General features: G+C 36.9%; 1 protein-coding gene across 22 annotated transcripts in view; it reads right to left on the bottom strand.

Annotated features, from left to right (window-relative positions):
- Positions 1-17,349, bottom strand: part of C5 (complement C5) — a 137,560-nt gene that overhangs the window by 38,777 nt on the left and 81,434 nt on the right. For all 22 annotated transcript variants that reach the window (XM_085011285.1, XM_085011204.1, XM_085011216.1 and 19 more), the window contains 8 exon segments: positions 16,430-16,559; positions 15,367-15,429; positions 14,075-14,272; positions 12,041-12,131; positions 7,224-7,297; positions 6,196-6,335; positions 1,893-2,120; positions 82-142 (listed from right to left, as the gene is read on the bottom strand). In XM_085011285.1, coding sequence (XP_084867411.1) covers positions 82-142; positions 1,893-2,120; positions 6,196-6,335; positions 7,224-7,297; positions 12,041-12,131; positions 14,075-14,272; positions 15,367-15,429; positions 16,430-16,559 — 985 coding nt within the window.

Genomic DNA, 17,349 nt, shown 5'->3' on the forward strand with positions numbered 1-17,349 from the left:
AATTTTAAGAATAGTGTTTCAGGTTATACATCTCTCTAAAGCAAAAGACAACATATAAATTATGAAAATTATTTTGCCTACCATAGATACCCCTTGGGTCCAGAGTAATACCAGCATAACTTTCCCTTTTGACACCTTCTGGCTAAAATAAAGGCAAAAATATTGAGTTAATAACATAATTAAATTTATATGACCTAAATGCTTGGATCAACTTGACAACTGATCAAGTTGGATCAATTTTTTACAATTAAAAAAATTTTTTTTGAGAAGGTAAAGTATGTTTAAATATTTATATGTAGACATGAAGGAATAAGATTTTCTGGCTATTTGCATGATAATCAAAGCAAACACTTATAAACAATTATACTCAATTACCTGGCTTATAATAACAGAAGCTATTATAAGCCAGGTAATTGATCTAAGTGTTTTATATGTATTAACTCTTTAATCTCAAAAATACTCTATGAAGTAGGAACTATTATTACTCTCATTTGATATATGAGAAACTGACACCCAGAGAGATCAACAAACTTATCCAATGTCACATGGATAGGAAGCGGTGGAGCCAGGATTCAGCCTCAGGCAGTGTGGCTCCAGAGTCCGTGAAAGCTTCACAGAATCTGCCTTGCACAAAATAAGTCAATACATGTTTACTGAAATGAGTTTCATGACTGAAAACAGAACTCAGAGGAAAAAGACCTAGGAAGACCCAGATCTGTGGTTAAGAATCTTGCCAAGAGTTCTGTCGTGGTGCAGTGGAAATGAAACCAACCAAGAACCATGAGGTTGCAGATTCGATCCCTGGCCTTGCTCAGTGAGTTAAGCATTGCTGTGGGGTAGGTCGCAGACTCTGCTCGGATCCTGTGTTGCTGTGGCTCTGGCGTAGGCCGGCAGCTACAGCTCTGATTAGACCCCTAGCCTGGGAACCTACATGTGCTGCCATTGCGGCCCTAAAAAAAAAATTCTTGCCAAGAATCTTAATCTTTTTTTTTTTTTTTTTTTTGAATATTGTGTGTGTGTGTGTGTGTGTGTGTGTCTTTTTAGGGCTGCACCAGTGGCATATGGAGGTTCCCAGGCTAGGGATCTAATCAGAGCTGTAGCTTCCCGATTAGGCCACAGCTGCAGCAACGCCAGATCCCGAGCCGTGTCTGCGACCTACACTGCACCTCAAGGCAATGCCAGATCCTTAACCCACTGAGCAAGGCCAGGGATTGAACTCGCAACCTCATGGTTCCTGGTTGGATTCATTTCCACTGCACCATGACAGGAACTCCAAGAATCTTAATCTTAATAAGACAACATGAAAACACTCAACAGACTATGTGGGTAAATAGTTAAGAGATGATAGTTTTCTTCCTTTTTTTTTTTTTGCCTGTTTACTTATTTAAAAAAATGGAAATTTTCCTGGACTGTAAATTCTAAACTATTAATTTATGGGTTGTGTCTTTATTATTATAGCTCCAGTACTTAGCATAGTGTCTGGCACAGATTTGAAAACATTTTCTGAATGTGTTGGGGGAAAAACCTGGAAAACTATCTACCAAAATGTTAAAATTGGATATCTCTGGTTGCAGGGTTATTGGTGATTTTAATTTTCTTCTCTACGGTTTTTCAGTATTACATATTTCCTATAATAAGCAGGTATTGTTGTTTCATTTAAATTTTAAAGACATAATTTCAGACTTAAAGAAAAGTTAGAATAGTCCAAATATATCTGAGAAAACCTCCAGCCAGATTCCCCCAAATGTTAATATTTTGTTATTTTTCTGTTATCATTTTTTCTCTCTGTCTCTCTTTCTGAATCATTTAAGCATGAATTGCTGATAACTTTTTTTTTTCAGAAAGAAAAAAGTGTTTTCTAAAGAATCCAAAAACAGGCATGCTTTTCTTACCACCACTCGTAATGTTTTTACTAAGATTTCTCTTCCAAGTGAAGTCTCCAGGGAAAAGTTGATATTGTGGAGACCGATTTCCAGAGGAAGCACGTCGAAGGTCACCAAGTGGCTGGAGGAGCCCTCTATTTTCTGGGGCTGACATCTGGAGGACTTTTTCCCCTGAGGGTCAATGCCTGGGCTCCCTGATGAACAGATTCCCTCCACGGGAGGCATTTTAACACAGAACTGAAATATCATCAGTGAACAATTATTTCAAAACATTTTATGATAAGGAAAGCACACCCTGACTATGTTCATCTGGACACAAACTCTCTCCTTGTACTTTAGATTCTAAAGGCTGAGAAGAAAGCTCACTTCAGATTTTCTAGTTGCCCTAGAGCATAGCAATGTAACAAGATGGCAAGATGTCTAGAAAGCTAAGCACTAGCTTAGAAATGGCTAACTTTCCTTAGACTGTCACCTACTTAATCAGGTACAATTGCTATTGAAGTTCTGTCATATTGTTCATGTTGTGACAGCATTTGTTATACCATCTCTTTTCATGTTAATGTTTTAGACAGTGGGAGCCCTAGGTTCAGGCACTCTGTGTGTCTTATTCATCCTTGCATCTTACAGCTTAGCCTTTGGTGTTCAAAAAATTGTTTTATGAAAGACTGAAAACTCCATCTCTTGGCATTCAAGGCCCTGCCTAGTATGTCTCCTAGTAACTTTTCTAGTCTTGTCTCTTATTAACTTCCATTATATAGCCAGACTCTGGCTCCAGGAAGACTTAGGTTCAAATCTTGGCTGTGCCCCTTACTATGTGACAAAAGCAGGTTGCAGGAGCCTCTGTATCTTCATCTTTGTAATGGGGATAACAATGGTACCTACTGACTTCTGGCTAAAATAGTGAATATTTTTCATCTCTTCTCTAAAATCTGGTGAATGGTCAGAACTATATCTAAAGGAATAAATCTAAGATCCAGAATAAATCAAGTAGGTAAATAAGAATGAGTGCCAGTATTTAACAATGAACTTTGAGGAATTTATCAAAAATGGCAAGTTCCTTTTCCATCTTAGCTCTTCTCTTGGGAAATACAACAACCAGAATGGGTGAAATAGGAGTTAAAGAAGCCTATTGAGGTTGCAGGTTTGATCCCTGGCCTTGCTCGGCAGGTTAAGGATCTGGTGTTGCCGTGAGCTGTGGTATAGGTCGCCATTGTGGCTTGGATCCCATGTTGCTGTGGCTCTGATGTAGGCTGGCGGCTACAGCTCCGCTTGGACCCCTAGCCTGGGAACTGTCATATGCTGAGGGTGCGGCCCTAGAAAAGACAAAAAGACAAATAATAATAATAATAATTAAAAAAACTACCTGAAGTCACTATAGAGTGGAAGAGAAGGTGACAGTCAGAAGAAGGGAAGTACACTGGGTGAGGGTCCAGTTTTTTACAGCTTTAACCTGAGGGCAGTGAACATTAGTCCCTTGCGGAGTAGGTAAGCCTCCAACAGAACCTGCCGTCTTACTGGCTTAAAGAACCAGGGGACAGAGGATGGGGAAGCCACCACAGCATAAAACTGAAGGAGCTCCAAGTCCAGTGTAGAAACTTTGCTCAAACCTGGCCAACCCTTGAACCACACACAGCACAGACTCTAAGCATCCTAGCTAAGGCTAAGAGAAATGAACTGAGATTTCAGAGTCTGGGATTGATTCAGCCAACTGCTTGCTAAAACACAGAAGCTAAGATGGAAGCTCTTCAGAGGATCGTAGTAGAATCCAACCATCTTTAACATTTCATTAAGGAGTCCAAGGGTCAATGCAAAGTTACTGGATGTAAGAAATAGGAAAGTGTGATCTATACTCAAGAGGAAGTATCTCTTGAGTTATTAACCAGAGATATCACAGATGTTCTTGTTTCTTATTTTGATATGATGAATAATGCACTAATTTAAAAATTAAATAAAATATGGCAAGTACCCTGAGATGTGTGATACTTAAAAAAAAAACACTCTAGTTATAACTATGTCATTGCAATTCGTGGTTCTCTGAGCAGTAATGCAATGCAATGTAATGTATAGTCTATGTCACAACTATTCAACTCTGCCATGGATAATACCTACAGAAATGAATGTGGCTGTAAACTTAATTTACAGAGAATGAAATTTGAATTTCAAATAATTTTCACATGCCATGAAACCTTCTTCTACTTCCTTCCCTATTCCAACCTTCCAGAAATGTGAAAAACAGTCTTAGCTTACAGATTATAAAAGAAAAGGGGAGGAGTTCCTGTCGTGGTGCAGTGGTTAACGAATCCGACTAGGAACCATGAGGTTTCGGGTTCGAGGTCCCTGGTCTCAAGGATCCGGCATTGCCACGAGCTGTGCTGTAGGTCGCAGATGTGGCTCAGATGCCATATTGCTGTGGCTCTGGCATAGGCCGGTGGCTACAGCTCAGATTAGATCCCTAGTCTGGGAACCTCCACATGCCACAGGAGCCGCCCTAGAAAAGGCAAAAAAAAAAAAAAAAAAAAAAAAAAAAAGAAGGGGGATAGACCAGTGTTAGCCCATGGGCCGTAGATTTGATGACCCCTGATCTAGTGCCCAAAGCAAAAGAACAAAGAGCTGTAAAAGATTCGATATTATAGGCTAGTTTCCCTTACATTAGTTTATAAATTCAGAGAAATACCTATCAAAACCTAAATACATTTTAAACTAATCAACAAACAATTATTTGACACTTAGAGCCTTATAATCACAAAATTTTAAAATTACTCAATTTCATTCTATGTACATATTTTTGTTGCATCAAAGTATGACAGCATGATCTATAGAAACCATTCAAACATAAAATATACAACACTAAGAGAGTGGCATGGAACTATGAGTTCACAGATAAAAGGAATTAAATAGAATCTGTCATTAATAAGAGTGTATTTGGGGAGTGCCCATTGTAGTGCAGCGGAAACGAATCTGACTAGGAACCATGAGGTTGTGGGTTTGATCCCTGGCCTCACTCAGTGGGTTAAGGATCCAGCATTGCTGTGAGCTGTGGTGTAGGTCAAAGACATGTCTCGGATCCCACGTTGCTGTGGCTCTGGTGTAGGCTGGCAGCAACAGTTCTGATTGGACCCCTAGCCTGGGAACCTCCAATGTCGCAGGTACAGTCCTAAAAAGACAAAAAAGACAAAAAAAAAAAAAAAAAAGAAAAAGAAAAGTAAGAGTTTATTTGGATATTTTAAAATGGATTGCTATATTTAGATGCTGCTGTATACTTTTAAAAGTATATAACAGTTTTATTTACAAAAATCAATACTTAAGTATTCCTGAAGTTACAGATTTGCATATTTTTTTGAATTTACAATGAAAAATTTTAGATGCCAATTTTAAAATGTGCCAATGGGATACTTATTTTTTCCCCAAAAAAATTTAGGGTGTTATAAGTGAAATTTTTGGAGACCACTGAAACACTCATGTCTAAGAATGAAATTAAAACTTCAAAAAAAATAGAGTCAGATTTTTGGTCTGTATTGATTTTCTACATAAAGTTTTGTGATTGTGATTTTCAAGTGAAATCAGTCAGCCTAAGTGTATAATTCTCTTTAAAAATGTGTTGGCAAAAAGAAGACAAATGGTGGGTCTGACTGTGGTTGGAGTTTTTCACGGTGTGTACTCCAGAGTGAAAGAGGATCAGAGTTGGCATGATTTTAATCAGTGCAATCACAAGGATGGTTTATGAATTCTAACCTGAATAAGGAGTGATGTTAAGACATTAGCATAAGTGGGCTACTAGGTAACAAAAAATGTAGTGGAGTCAATGAGTTGGAGGTTTCAATGATATGACAGAGCTGTGACTACAAAGTAACAAGGTTAATGAGTGGGAAGGATGGTAGGAGGTTGTGGTCAGTTGGTGAGATGTTTGAAATAAAATTTTCTGAGGGGAAGACAAGATCTGCAAGATGAAGATGAGTGAGAATGGCTAAAATAGAGGAAAGGAAAGGGTTATTAGAGGCAAGGAGATCAGGGAACTCAAAGTCCAGGGTGATGAATGAACCAAATACGAACTCCTCTCTCTCTGAGCCTCCATAATACAATGGTTATCTTAAGGACTTGTATTCTTCATTAAGGTGGAGTTGTATCAATAGTTATCTTATATAACAATTATCTTATATAACTATTTACTAATAGTTAATTCTTCTTTTCTTTTTTCCTTCACTGAGTTGAGTTTTTTTTTTGTGTGTTATGTGATAATTCCATTTACAGACTTCTCAAAAAATCAGAGACTTCATTTTGTTTCTATTTGCATATACCATAAATACCTACTTACCAGCACTCCAGATGTTCCGTAGTTGTAAACAGTTCCTTTCAATTGGATCTGTTCCCCTCGTACAACAGAATATGGTATACTCATCTCCAGGAAGACATCTTTAAGCACCTTTGCATTGAGGGTATCAGTAACACATATACCTTTGGCCCAAAGTAGATGTATATTAGGGAATTCCTAAAATGCCTTATTAGTACTACAATGTCTCAGATTTGCTTTGCTTCAAGAGAAAAGGAATGTTAGATCATGTTTTTCTCTGCTCTATCATCTCATGTCCTTGAATTTCTTACTCATTGAATTTTTAAACTTTAAAAAATTGAGACATAATTGACAGATAATATTATATTCATTTCAGGTATACAACATAATGATTTGATATTTGTATATATAGGGAAATGATCACCACGAAAAGTCTAGATAACATCCTCCACCACACATATTACACATTATTTTCTTGTGATGAGATGTTTTAAGATCTATTATTTTACCATTGATCTTCATTCAGTAATTATTTGTATTAACAGAAAACTTCATTTGTCTAATAAATATCTAATTCTGTTTAAGGTGTAAGAATGTTTGTTAACTAAAGCACCAAATCTTTTCCAGATACTCATTATTGGTTGTACTTAATGGGTATAAAATTTTGATTGTAGAAACCAAGATTTTTAAGAACAAAAAATAGCAAACAAATAAGCCAAGTATGAAGTTATTTATAAAGTGTCTGCACTAAATCACCACAAAAGAGCATTAGCCCAGGAGAGAAATAATATATTTGTCTCTAACTTTATTCAATCTTCCAGTCACAGAGAAAAAGCAAAGGAAAATGGGGGCTTCACATCAGCATTTATAAAGTGATGGCTAATAGAAGAGCAAAAGAAAAAATTGATATGGTCAAAGATGTGGGCATATCCAAGTCTTTTTGTAATACATTAAAAATAAGTCCTGTGTAAACCTAAGAGACAATAACAAAAATTCGCATTTTGCTAAATCAAATCACTCTTTAAGTGAGTATATAACTTCTGTTTGCTTACCGCTATTTGAGATGCCAATGCCTTGAATTTCCCAGGTGGTTAGGGAATCAGGTAGCACAAACTGCAACTGGTTTCTAAAAGTTAAATTATTGACATTCAAATATAGTGGAACATTGATTACCCCAAATTGACGTCTTTCATTAACAGAATTTTTGCTTCATACTACTTTATAAGAAAGAAAAAAAAATCACAACATAACAAAATCACATCAGATTTTAAGGAAAAATCAAGCAAGAAAAATATATTTAGTAATACCAAAACCAGACAAAGATACCACGAAAAAAAGAAAACTATAGGCCAATATCTCTGATGAATATAGACACAAAAATTCTCAACAAAATTTTAGCCAACTGAATCCAACAACATATCAAAAAGATCATATACCACAACCAAGTGGGATTCATCCCAGGTTCACAAGGATGGTTCATCATACGTAAATCAATCAACATCATACACTACACTGACAAAAGAAAAGTCAAAAACCACACAATCATCTCAATAGATGCAGAAAAGGCACTTGACAAAGTTGAACATCCATTCATGATCAAAACTCTTACTAAAGTGGCTATAGAGAAAAGATACCTTAATATGATAAAAGCCATTTATGACAAACCCACAGCAAATACTCAATGGAGAAAAGCTGAAGCCTTCCCACTAAAATGTGGAACAAGACAAGGATGTCCACTCTCACCACTGTTATTCAACATAGTATTGGAAGTCCTGGCCACGGCAATCAGACGAACAAAAGAAATAAAAGGTATCCAAATTGGAAGAGAAGAGGTAGAATTGTCACTGTATGCCAATGACATGGTACTATATACAGAAAACCGTAAGGACTCAACCCAAAAACTACTTGCACTGATCAACGAATTCAGCAAAGTAGCAGGATATAAGATTGACATTCAGAAATCAGTTGCATTTCTGTACACTAACAATGAAATATTAGAAAATGAATTAAAAAATACAATACCTTTTAAAATTGCACACCAAAAAATCAAATACCTGGGAATAAACCTGACCAAGGAGGTGAAAGACTTATATGCTGAGAACTATAACACATTAATCAAGGAAATTAAAGAGGATGGAAAGATATTCCATGCTCCTGGGTTGGAAAAATTAATACTGTAAAAATGGTCATACTACCCAAAGCAATCTACAGATTCAATGCAATCCCTATCAAATTACCCATGACATTTTTCACAGAACTTGAACAAACAATCCAAACATTTATATGGAACCGCAAAAGACCCAGAACTGCCAAAGCAATCCTGAGGAACAAAAACCAAGCAGGAGGCATAACTCTCCCAGACTTCAGGCAATATTACAGAGCCACAGTAATCAAGACAGTGTGGTAGTGGTACCAAAATAGACAGACAGACCAATGGAACAGAATAGAGAACCCAGAAATAAACCCAGATACCTATGGTCAATTAATCTTCAACAAAGGAGGCAAGAATATAAAATGGGAAAGAGACAGTCTTTTCAGGAAGTGGTGCTGGGAAAACTAGACAGCCACATGTAAATCAATGAAACTGGAACACACCCTCACACCATGCACAAAAATATACTCAAAATGGCTAAAAGACTTAAATATAAGACAAGACACCATGAACTCCTAGAAGAGACCATAGGCAAAACATTCTCTGATATCAACCTTACAAATGTTTTCCCAGGTCAGTCTCCCAAAGCTATAGAAAAAAAAGCAAAAACAAACCAATGGGACCTAATCAAACTGACAAGATTTTGCACAGCAAAGGAAACCATAAAAAAAACCAAAAAAGACAACTTACAGAATGGGAAAAAAATAGTTTCAAATGATGCAACTGACAAGGGCTTAATCTTTAAAATATATAAATAGCTTATACAACTCAACAGCAAAAAAGCCAACAACCCAGTGGAAAAATGGGCAAAAGACCTGAATAGACATTTCTCCAAAGAAGATATACAGATGGCTAACAAGCACATGAAAAAATGCTCAATATCACTGATTATTTGAGAAATGCAAATCAAAACTATCATGAGGTACCACCTCATACCAGTCAGAATGGCTGTCATTCTGACAGCCACAAAGTACAAGTGCTAGAGGGGGTGTGGAGAAAAGGGAACCCTCCTGCACTGTTGGTGGGAATGGAAGCTGGTACAGCCATTTTGGAGATCAGTCTGGAGGTACCTTAGAAAACTGTATATAGAACTACTATATGACCCAGCAATCCCACTCTTGGGCATATATCCAGACAAAACTTTCCTTGAAGAAGACACATGCACCTACATGTTCATTGCAGCAATATTCACAATAGCCAAGACATGGAAACAACCTAAATGTTCATTGACAGATGAATGGACTAAGAAGATGTGGTATATATACACAGTGGAATACTACTCAGCCATAAAAAAGAACAAAATAATGCCATTTGCAGCAATATAGATGGAACTAGAGACTTTCATACTGAGTACATCAGAAAGAGACAGACAGGAGTTCCCGTCGTGGCGCAGTGGTTAACGAATCCGACTAGGAACCACGAGGTTGCGGGTTCGGTCCCTGCCCTTGCTCAGTGGGTTAACGATCTGGCGTTGTCGTGAGCTGTGGTGTAGGTTGCAGACGCGGCTCGGATCCCACGTTGCTGTGGCTCTGGTGTAGGCCAGTGGCTACAGCTCCGATTCAACCCCTAGCCTGGAACCTCCATATGCTGCGGGAGCGGTCCAAGAAATAGCAAAAAGACAAAAAAAAAAAAAAAAAAAAAAAAAAAAGAAAGAGACAGACAAGTACCATATGATATCACATATCTGGAATCTAATATATGGCACAAATGAATCTTTCCACAGAAAAGAAAATCATGGACTCGGAGAATAGACTTGTGGTTGACTTGGGGGAAGGGGAGGGAGTGGGATGGATGGGGTGCTTGGGGTTAATAGATGTAGATTATTGTCTTTGGAATGGATTAGCAATAAGATCCTGCTGTGTAGCACTGGGAACTATAACAGGAAAAAATAAAAATCATAAAAAATAAAAATAAATAAATCCTCTTCTAGAAAAAAAAAGATGTGGTATATGTACACAGTGGAACACTACTCAGCCATAAAACAGAACAAAATAATGCCATTTGCAGCAACATGGATGGAACTAGACACTCTCATACTAAGTGAAGTAAGTCAGAAAGAGAAAGACAAATATCATATGATTTCACTTATATCTGGAATATAATATATGGCACAAATGAATCTTTCCATGGAACAGAAAATCATGGACATGGAGAACAGACTTGTGGTTGCCAAGAAGGAGGGGGAGGGAGTGGGAGGGACCTGGAGTTTGGGGGTAATAGAGGCAAACTATTGCCTTTGGAATGGATGAGCAATGGGACCCTGCTGTATAGCACTGGGAACTATGTCTGATCACTTGATGGAGCATGATAATGTGAGAAAAAAGAATGTATACATGCATGTGGGACTGGGTCGCCTTGCTGTGCAGTAGAAAATTGACAGAACACTTTAAATCAGCTATAATAGAAAAAATAAGAATCGTTATTAAAGAAAGAAAAATATTTTAGTAATTCTCCTACTCATTTCATGTTTTTAGGTATTTCATTTGTATGATGAGAATTTAAATGCAGAGCAGTGCCTTTGAAACACTACAAATTCAAAACATATAGCTCAAAGAAAAAATTAGGTTTATCTTGTAAGTTCTAAAATAGGGAAGCAAAACAATGCATTTTAATACTGCTTAACATCTTAACAGTGACATAACTAAAAGTTTCTGGTTAAGATCAAGCTTATATATTTATTTATTTCACAACAAACAGCTGTTGTCCACCAACTTTGTGTCAAGTACAGCCCTAAACACTGCATGCATCGATACAGTCTTGCTCTCAAGCAGTTCACAGTTTAGTGGAGGAAACAGTTAAGTATATAAATTGCAATTCACTGTAATTATAACTATACAAATAAAACTTTAAAAAAATTCAGAGGCAGTGTACATTGATTCAATATATTTATTTTGTGACTCTACAAGCCAGACCCTATGCTAGGCTCTGGATATAAAACTAATCTGAATTTAGTCCTGGCCCTGGAGGTATTTACATTTTAATGTGGAAGACGTCAGGTAAACAGGACATCATTATATGTGTGAAATGTGCAGCAGAGTTCTTTGGGAGGGGGTAATTCATCCAGTCACTGGTAGGGTGGGGGACAGTGGTGGAAAAGTGTACAAGCGGAAGTGCTAGCCCAGGGGCAATGTTAGATGAAGTGCAGAACACTTCGGAGGAGGAATTGGGGGGACAAGAGTAGGAGACCTACTAGAAGATGAATGCCAGGCCCTGAATTCACTGCCTTGCCTGCTTCTTGGAAAGTCCATGCTTCGAGAACCCCCTACCCCTGGCCAACCTGAGGAAGGGCTCAGGGCTCACTCTTTTCAGTGGTACAGAGTAGGCAATCCATATGCATGTATTAAATAAAGGACTTTTACAAGAAAAGAACCTTTCTCCTTATCAATCAATGTTTGTTTTGTAGCACAGATATTTCAGGATGAAAACAGCTGTGGAACACAGTGGAGGGCACACAGTCGTGCTCAGTAAAGGCTGACTGAAACAGTGAAAGCGAGTGCAACAGTACCCTTCTTCCCCAAGAGTGAATCATGCCCTGAACCAATTATCAGAACAAATCTCACATTGAAAAAAGAGAAAAAGTAAAATAAAATTTGACCCAATGGTAGTATCATCTTAACTCTTAAATAAACTATTGGGAAATGGGTCATTTCCAGATTTTTGGTCATAATATTTGCATTTTCCCACATTTTTCAGAGGAATGTCAAAGAAACATAATACCTTCTGGGGACATGATGAACTTCCCATAACCAGCTTTCTGGAAAATAGCTCCTTATTTCAGGGTTGGTTACTGCTAAAAGGGTCTTTATATCTGGGGAAAAAAGTATATTTGATTATAGAAAAACAACATAAATTCTCCTTAAAGCTGAATTTTAAAATATGGACATTAATCAATAACAAGTATTTTCTGAAAGGTCAATGAAACATTTTATGTAGTGATTTCAAAATGGAACTATGGGCCTTAGGATTTCTCTACTAGCAGCATTGACAAAATTAGTAAAGCATAAAATATCTTTAATAATTTGTTTTTAAAATTTCTAGATGTTTAACATTCTAAAAATCATACAATATACTGATCAATCTATGAAGTTATTTGCATTTTAAACATTGCAATAATTATTTTTGTATTATGAAAGAGGGAGGTTTGTATGATTCTCTGACTTACCTCAGAAATTTATATTTCCTTAAATAAAAATGGACAGAATGTCTGCTTCTGTCCAAGTATACTGATTGAGATTGGAGTTACCTTTCTGCCTTAAAAAAACTAGAAAACCAGACACAATAGTTTTCAGATATTATAGCATAAGTGACCTAGGACAGTGATCCCTGAGAGAAGGGAAACAGAGTAGGTAAACCCTAAAATTGTCCAGATTTCCTGTCTGGAAGCAGTTTATAGGCTTCAGGGCAGGGAGAGAAGCCCATACAGACCCTGGCAGAGATGCAACACCACACAAGGGAGTTTGGGAGACCAAGCCATCTAGAATGTGGGGAAGAGACCCAGAGTAGAGGGAGCTTCAGAGCCTGATTTCCACCAGCTGATGCCAAACCAGATGATTAGAGTTGAAAAATTGGACAATGAAAAATGGATGTGTACTAGATTTTTCATGAGAAATACTGATTGTAATAAGCAAAAATCTGAAAGCAACCTAAATATATCTAATAAACTAGTTTTGATAAAAGGCCACAAGACTTTTTTTCTGCAGAAATATATCCACTCAAACTGATAATGTTTAAGACATACTGTTAAGCAAAACAATAAGACTATGAAATAAGACCTATTATTCTGCTTTTGTCTGACTATATATAAATGAGTTGAAAGTCCTAAAAGTTCTGATTAAAGTTGGTGAGGTTAACGAGAGTTCTATAAATTCTAAAAACATATATTGTAATTGAAATTGAATAAAATTTCAACTTTTTTTTTTGCCATATCCGTGGCATGTGCAAGTTCCGGGGCCAGCAATAGAACCTGCACCACAGCAGTGACCTGAGCCACTGTAGTAGCAATGCCAAGATTTCAACTTTTATATAAGTAGATTTAATTTTATGTTACATTTAGGAATCTTTTGCTATACCTGGTCAGTATAGATATAAACAGAATTCTTAATGGTTGTAATATCACAGAACCATAGAATTTTAGAACTCAAAGGCATATTGGAGATTATCTGGCCCAAGCTTCTTACTTTAAAAATCAGTAAGTTGAGGCTCAGAGAAGATAAATAATCATTCACTTATAAAATTCATTCAGCTTCAAACTTGCCCTGGGTCTTGACTATGGACTAGTGCACTCTGTTCTACACTCTATCTACTTTTTGATTCCCTAAAATAACACATGTTTTTCTTTTCTTTCTTTCCTTCTTTATTTCCCCCTTCCTTCCTTTCTTTTTTCTTTTTAGGGCTGCAATGGTCTTAAAAACAATATGGCATATGGAAGTTCCCAGGCTAGGGGTCCAATCAGAACTAAAGCCATTGGCCTATGCACAGCCACAGCAATGTGGGATCCAAGCACCGTCTGCAACCTACACCACAGCTCACAGTAATGCTGGATCCTTAACCCACTGAGCAAGGCCAGGGATTGAACCCACGTCCTCATGGATGCTAGTTGGGTTTGTTAACTGCTGAGCCATAATGGGAACTCCAATGCATTTTTTGTCTTAAGAGCATTTGCAAGTTATCTTTTCTACTTTCAATTTTAAATAGAGCATGAAAAATTACACCCAATTCCCCGTGTGTTCTGATAGAAAATGTCAGACTTACGTAGCCTTCCCAATTGGATATTTTTATGAGACTCTTCAGCACGGACCTGGTTTGCTATGTAACAACAGTCCTTGAAAGCTTTGACACATTTTGGGCCTATCTTAATTCGAGCGGCTCGCTCCTCACAGGTTTCATCATCATTACGATAGGCTCCATCATAACAGCATTTCTTCAACATTGCGTATTTGTATTTAGCAGCTGAAATGATAATAACACAAGCGCCATGGATTATGCACACAGACAAAACATCTCAGGCTTGGAAGAGCTCTTTAGGGGTACCTTGTTTCTCTTGCCACAGGACCCCCTCCCCACAATAGCCATGGCTGGTTGACTGACCAGCCTCCTTTTGGAAATATGCTGTGAATGGGGAGAATGTGGCCTCATAAGGTAATCCATTCTGATTCACACATTCACAGGATTCCTGCAAGTAAGCTAGATACTGACTTTTGAAACCAGCACCTTGGGTTCAGCACACTTTGAGTAAAAGAAGTTAACTACCTGAGAAGCCTTCAAATGTTTTTGAAGATAATTATCATAAGTATAGAAGTATGTTCTTCTTCAAGTTAAATATCCTGTTTTTTTCCAAATATTTCTTATGGTTTGTACACCTTCACCAGTGGCATCATTCTTCATCATAAGTGCTTGGACTAATCAGTGTTTCTTTATTCACATCATTAAAATTTAGAATGAAGGTTAGAATTAAAATGACTCATATACAAATGGAAAGTATTATTGTATTACTATAAACCTCCTATTAGTTGAACTCAAGTCATTGACTCCTGGTTGAATGTATTTTCTATAGTATCATTGTCAATTTTCATATCTCCATTTAAATAATTATTTAAGAATAATTTTGGGGGGGCTTATTTTCCTTCAAATAATCCAAAATACTCTTAGCCATTAAATGTACGCAGGAGAAGAGATTGATTTCTAGGTATATCTCAAAGTTAATTAAAACATGGATCTGGTTATGATAAAATGGAAAAATATGATTTTAATTACAAAATGAAGTTTGTAGAGAGGAAATATTTGTGACAAGTAAAAGTTAATCTTTTATATTTTAGAGACAGAAATAATAATGACTTATTTTCCTCAGATTAAGGTTATGGCAAATGAACTATTGGATTTATTTGGATTAATCTTTCTCGGGGAGATGAGCTAGATGTCTGTACATATCTTTCTTTTCACCCATTCTATTTGAATTAAAAGAAATTAGATAATACTTAGTTTTCTCCAGCTTTTGAATGATATGATCATAACCTTTTGACAATCATGTAAAACTTTTAGAGTACCTTCTTCCTCTATCTTCTTTTGTAGCATTCTTTTTGGCCTGAGAATGTCTTTACAAGGTTCATCTGTTTTAAAAAAGTAAAGAAGGGAAAAGGAGATTAAATCTCAAAAAAGGAAAAATTCCATGAAATTGTTTTTTAAGTTTTTAAAACATTCATAAGTCATCCATTCCTTCAAGAAATACTGAGAGCCTGCTTTTGTCCAACCACTGTGCACTACACATCTTAACATGACTTGTTTTATCTGAAAGGAGGTCACAATCTATTGTCACATAGTTTGACTTGCTTGATCTGATTTGCTCTCGAATCCTTCAACCTTTTTGATCCACTGATTGCAGGGAAATAGCTCAGCCTTTAGAGTGAGTAAAGTTTTTGTTGGGTATGCCTGCTATTTTAATTATTTTTTGTGTGTGCTTGTATTATTACAAATAATAATATCAAGTATAATTACAAACAACTTTAAAACCACAGAAGGAAGATGATTAAGATGTGGTCCCTGCCCTTAAAGAGCTCACAGTGCAGTGGCTGAGACAAGATGTATAACTATGTGTTAAGAATGTGCAATGATGCACTGCTATTAAATTACTTATAAATAGATCTAATCCTTACTGAATTCTCCCTATTAAAGGAGGAGGGAACGGTCCGTTCTATATGCGGGAGAGGCCTCATAGAGGAGCTGATTCTTCCATTAGCTTCTTCAGGCTACTGAAAGGGAAAGCAATCCAAACAAGGAAAGGCCCAAAGATGTAAAACAGCATGGTACCATGCATAACTATGCTTTGCTCTGTATGGCTTAAACATAAGGTCATATAGAGTGGGATGAGAAACAGTTGGAAAGAGCTGGGGAGAGGATCATGGAAGGCCTTGAGTATTACAGTAAAAAATTTATGCTCCACCATGAAGGCCAATGAAACCTTTTATACAGAGGAACTACCTAGTCATGTCATTCTAAGATCAGTGTAGAGAATATTCTGGAGGAAGGCCAAAAATCGTCTGGGAGGCAAATCATCCATGTAAATTTCAGTAATCAATCTGAAGAAAAAACAAGAAGTGCTGAGTGTTTTACCATTTTCCCGGATGTCATCTGTGTTTGCGTTGGTGAGGAAGGTGAGTCCAGCCAGGTGGAATACATCTGCGTTGTTGCGGCCACCGCCTGCCCCGCAGCCCAGGTCATTCTTCTCGAAAGTTTGAAATACCTGTCCAGAGGCAGTTAGTTAATTTAATAATTCTTAGGAATTAACTAAAGGCAAAATGGTGAGCCTATTCAGATGTGGAAATTATTCCTTTGAAAAAGTAAAGGTACAAGTTGGTACATGGTTTTAACATGTTTCTGAAATGCACATGCCACTCATTAATCAAATAGCCGAAGACCCTATTTCCCAATTTCATTCCTTTAGTTTTTCCCTATTGCATTTAAAGATACGTACCTACTCAAATGTAAATCCAGAATGCAATCTTAAGCTTTGATGAGATGATTCCTAGAAATCCACCCATGCTGTTTTATACATAGACTGATGCATATTGCAATCAATATAATGACCAAAAAAAGAATAAATGAGTGAGTGTATGAATGAATGAATTAACAAGCTAATTTTTACATTGCTAAAAGGAAAAAAGAGCACAATCTCAGGTATTTTTGGGAAGAGGGCTCTAGGTTCTAAGTGGGTAAGAACTTGTTTGGGGGAGGGCTTTCTCCAGTTTTAATTTTGACCACAAATTTTTTGTTTTTTCCTTTCTGAAAGTTTTTAACTTGATAGTTTCTCAGATCTTTCTTCTTCCTTCAAAGAAATGTAAACCTAGAAGATAGTAGCAGAGCATAAAAGAGATGAAGTGGGAACTTAGTGGAAGTGAATTATTTTTACATTCTTCTGGGCTACAGATTTTAATGAGTAAAAGATGGAAATAGACCCCCCCCCCAAAGAAACCAGACAGGGGTTGCCTCTCTATTTATCTTGGTGCTGCTACTATAAAGCCCTCCTGCTCCCA

Source organism: Sus scrofa, chromosome 1 (assembly GCF_054392235.1).
Source record: "Sus scrofa isolate SSC_HxYL_T2T_F1_AM1 chromosome 1, Sscrofa_HxYL_maternal_Yorkshire_Landrace_v2.0, whole genome shotgun sequence".
NCBI classification, from domain to species: Eukaryota; Metazoa; Chordata; class Mammalia; order Artiodactyla; family Suidae; genus Sus; species Sus scrofa.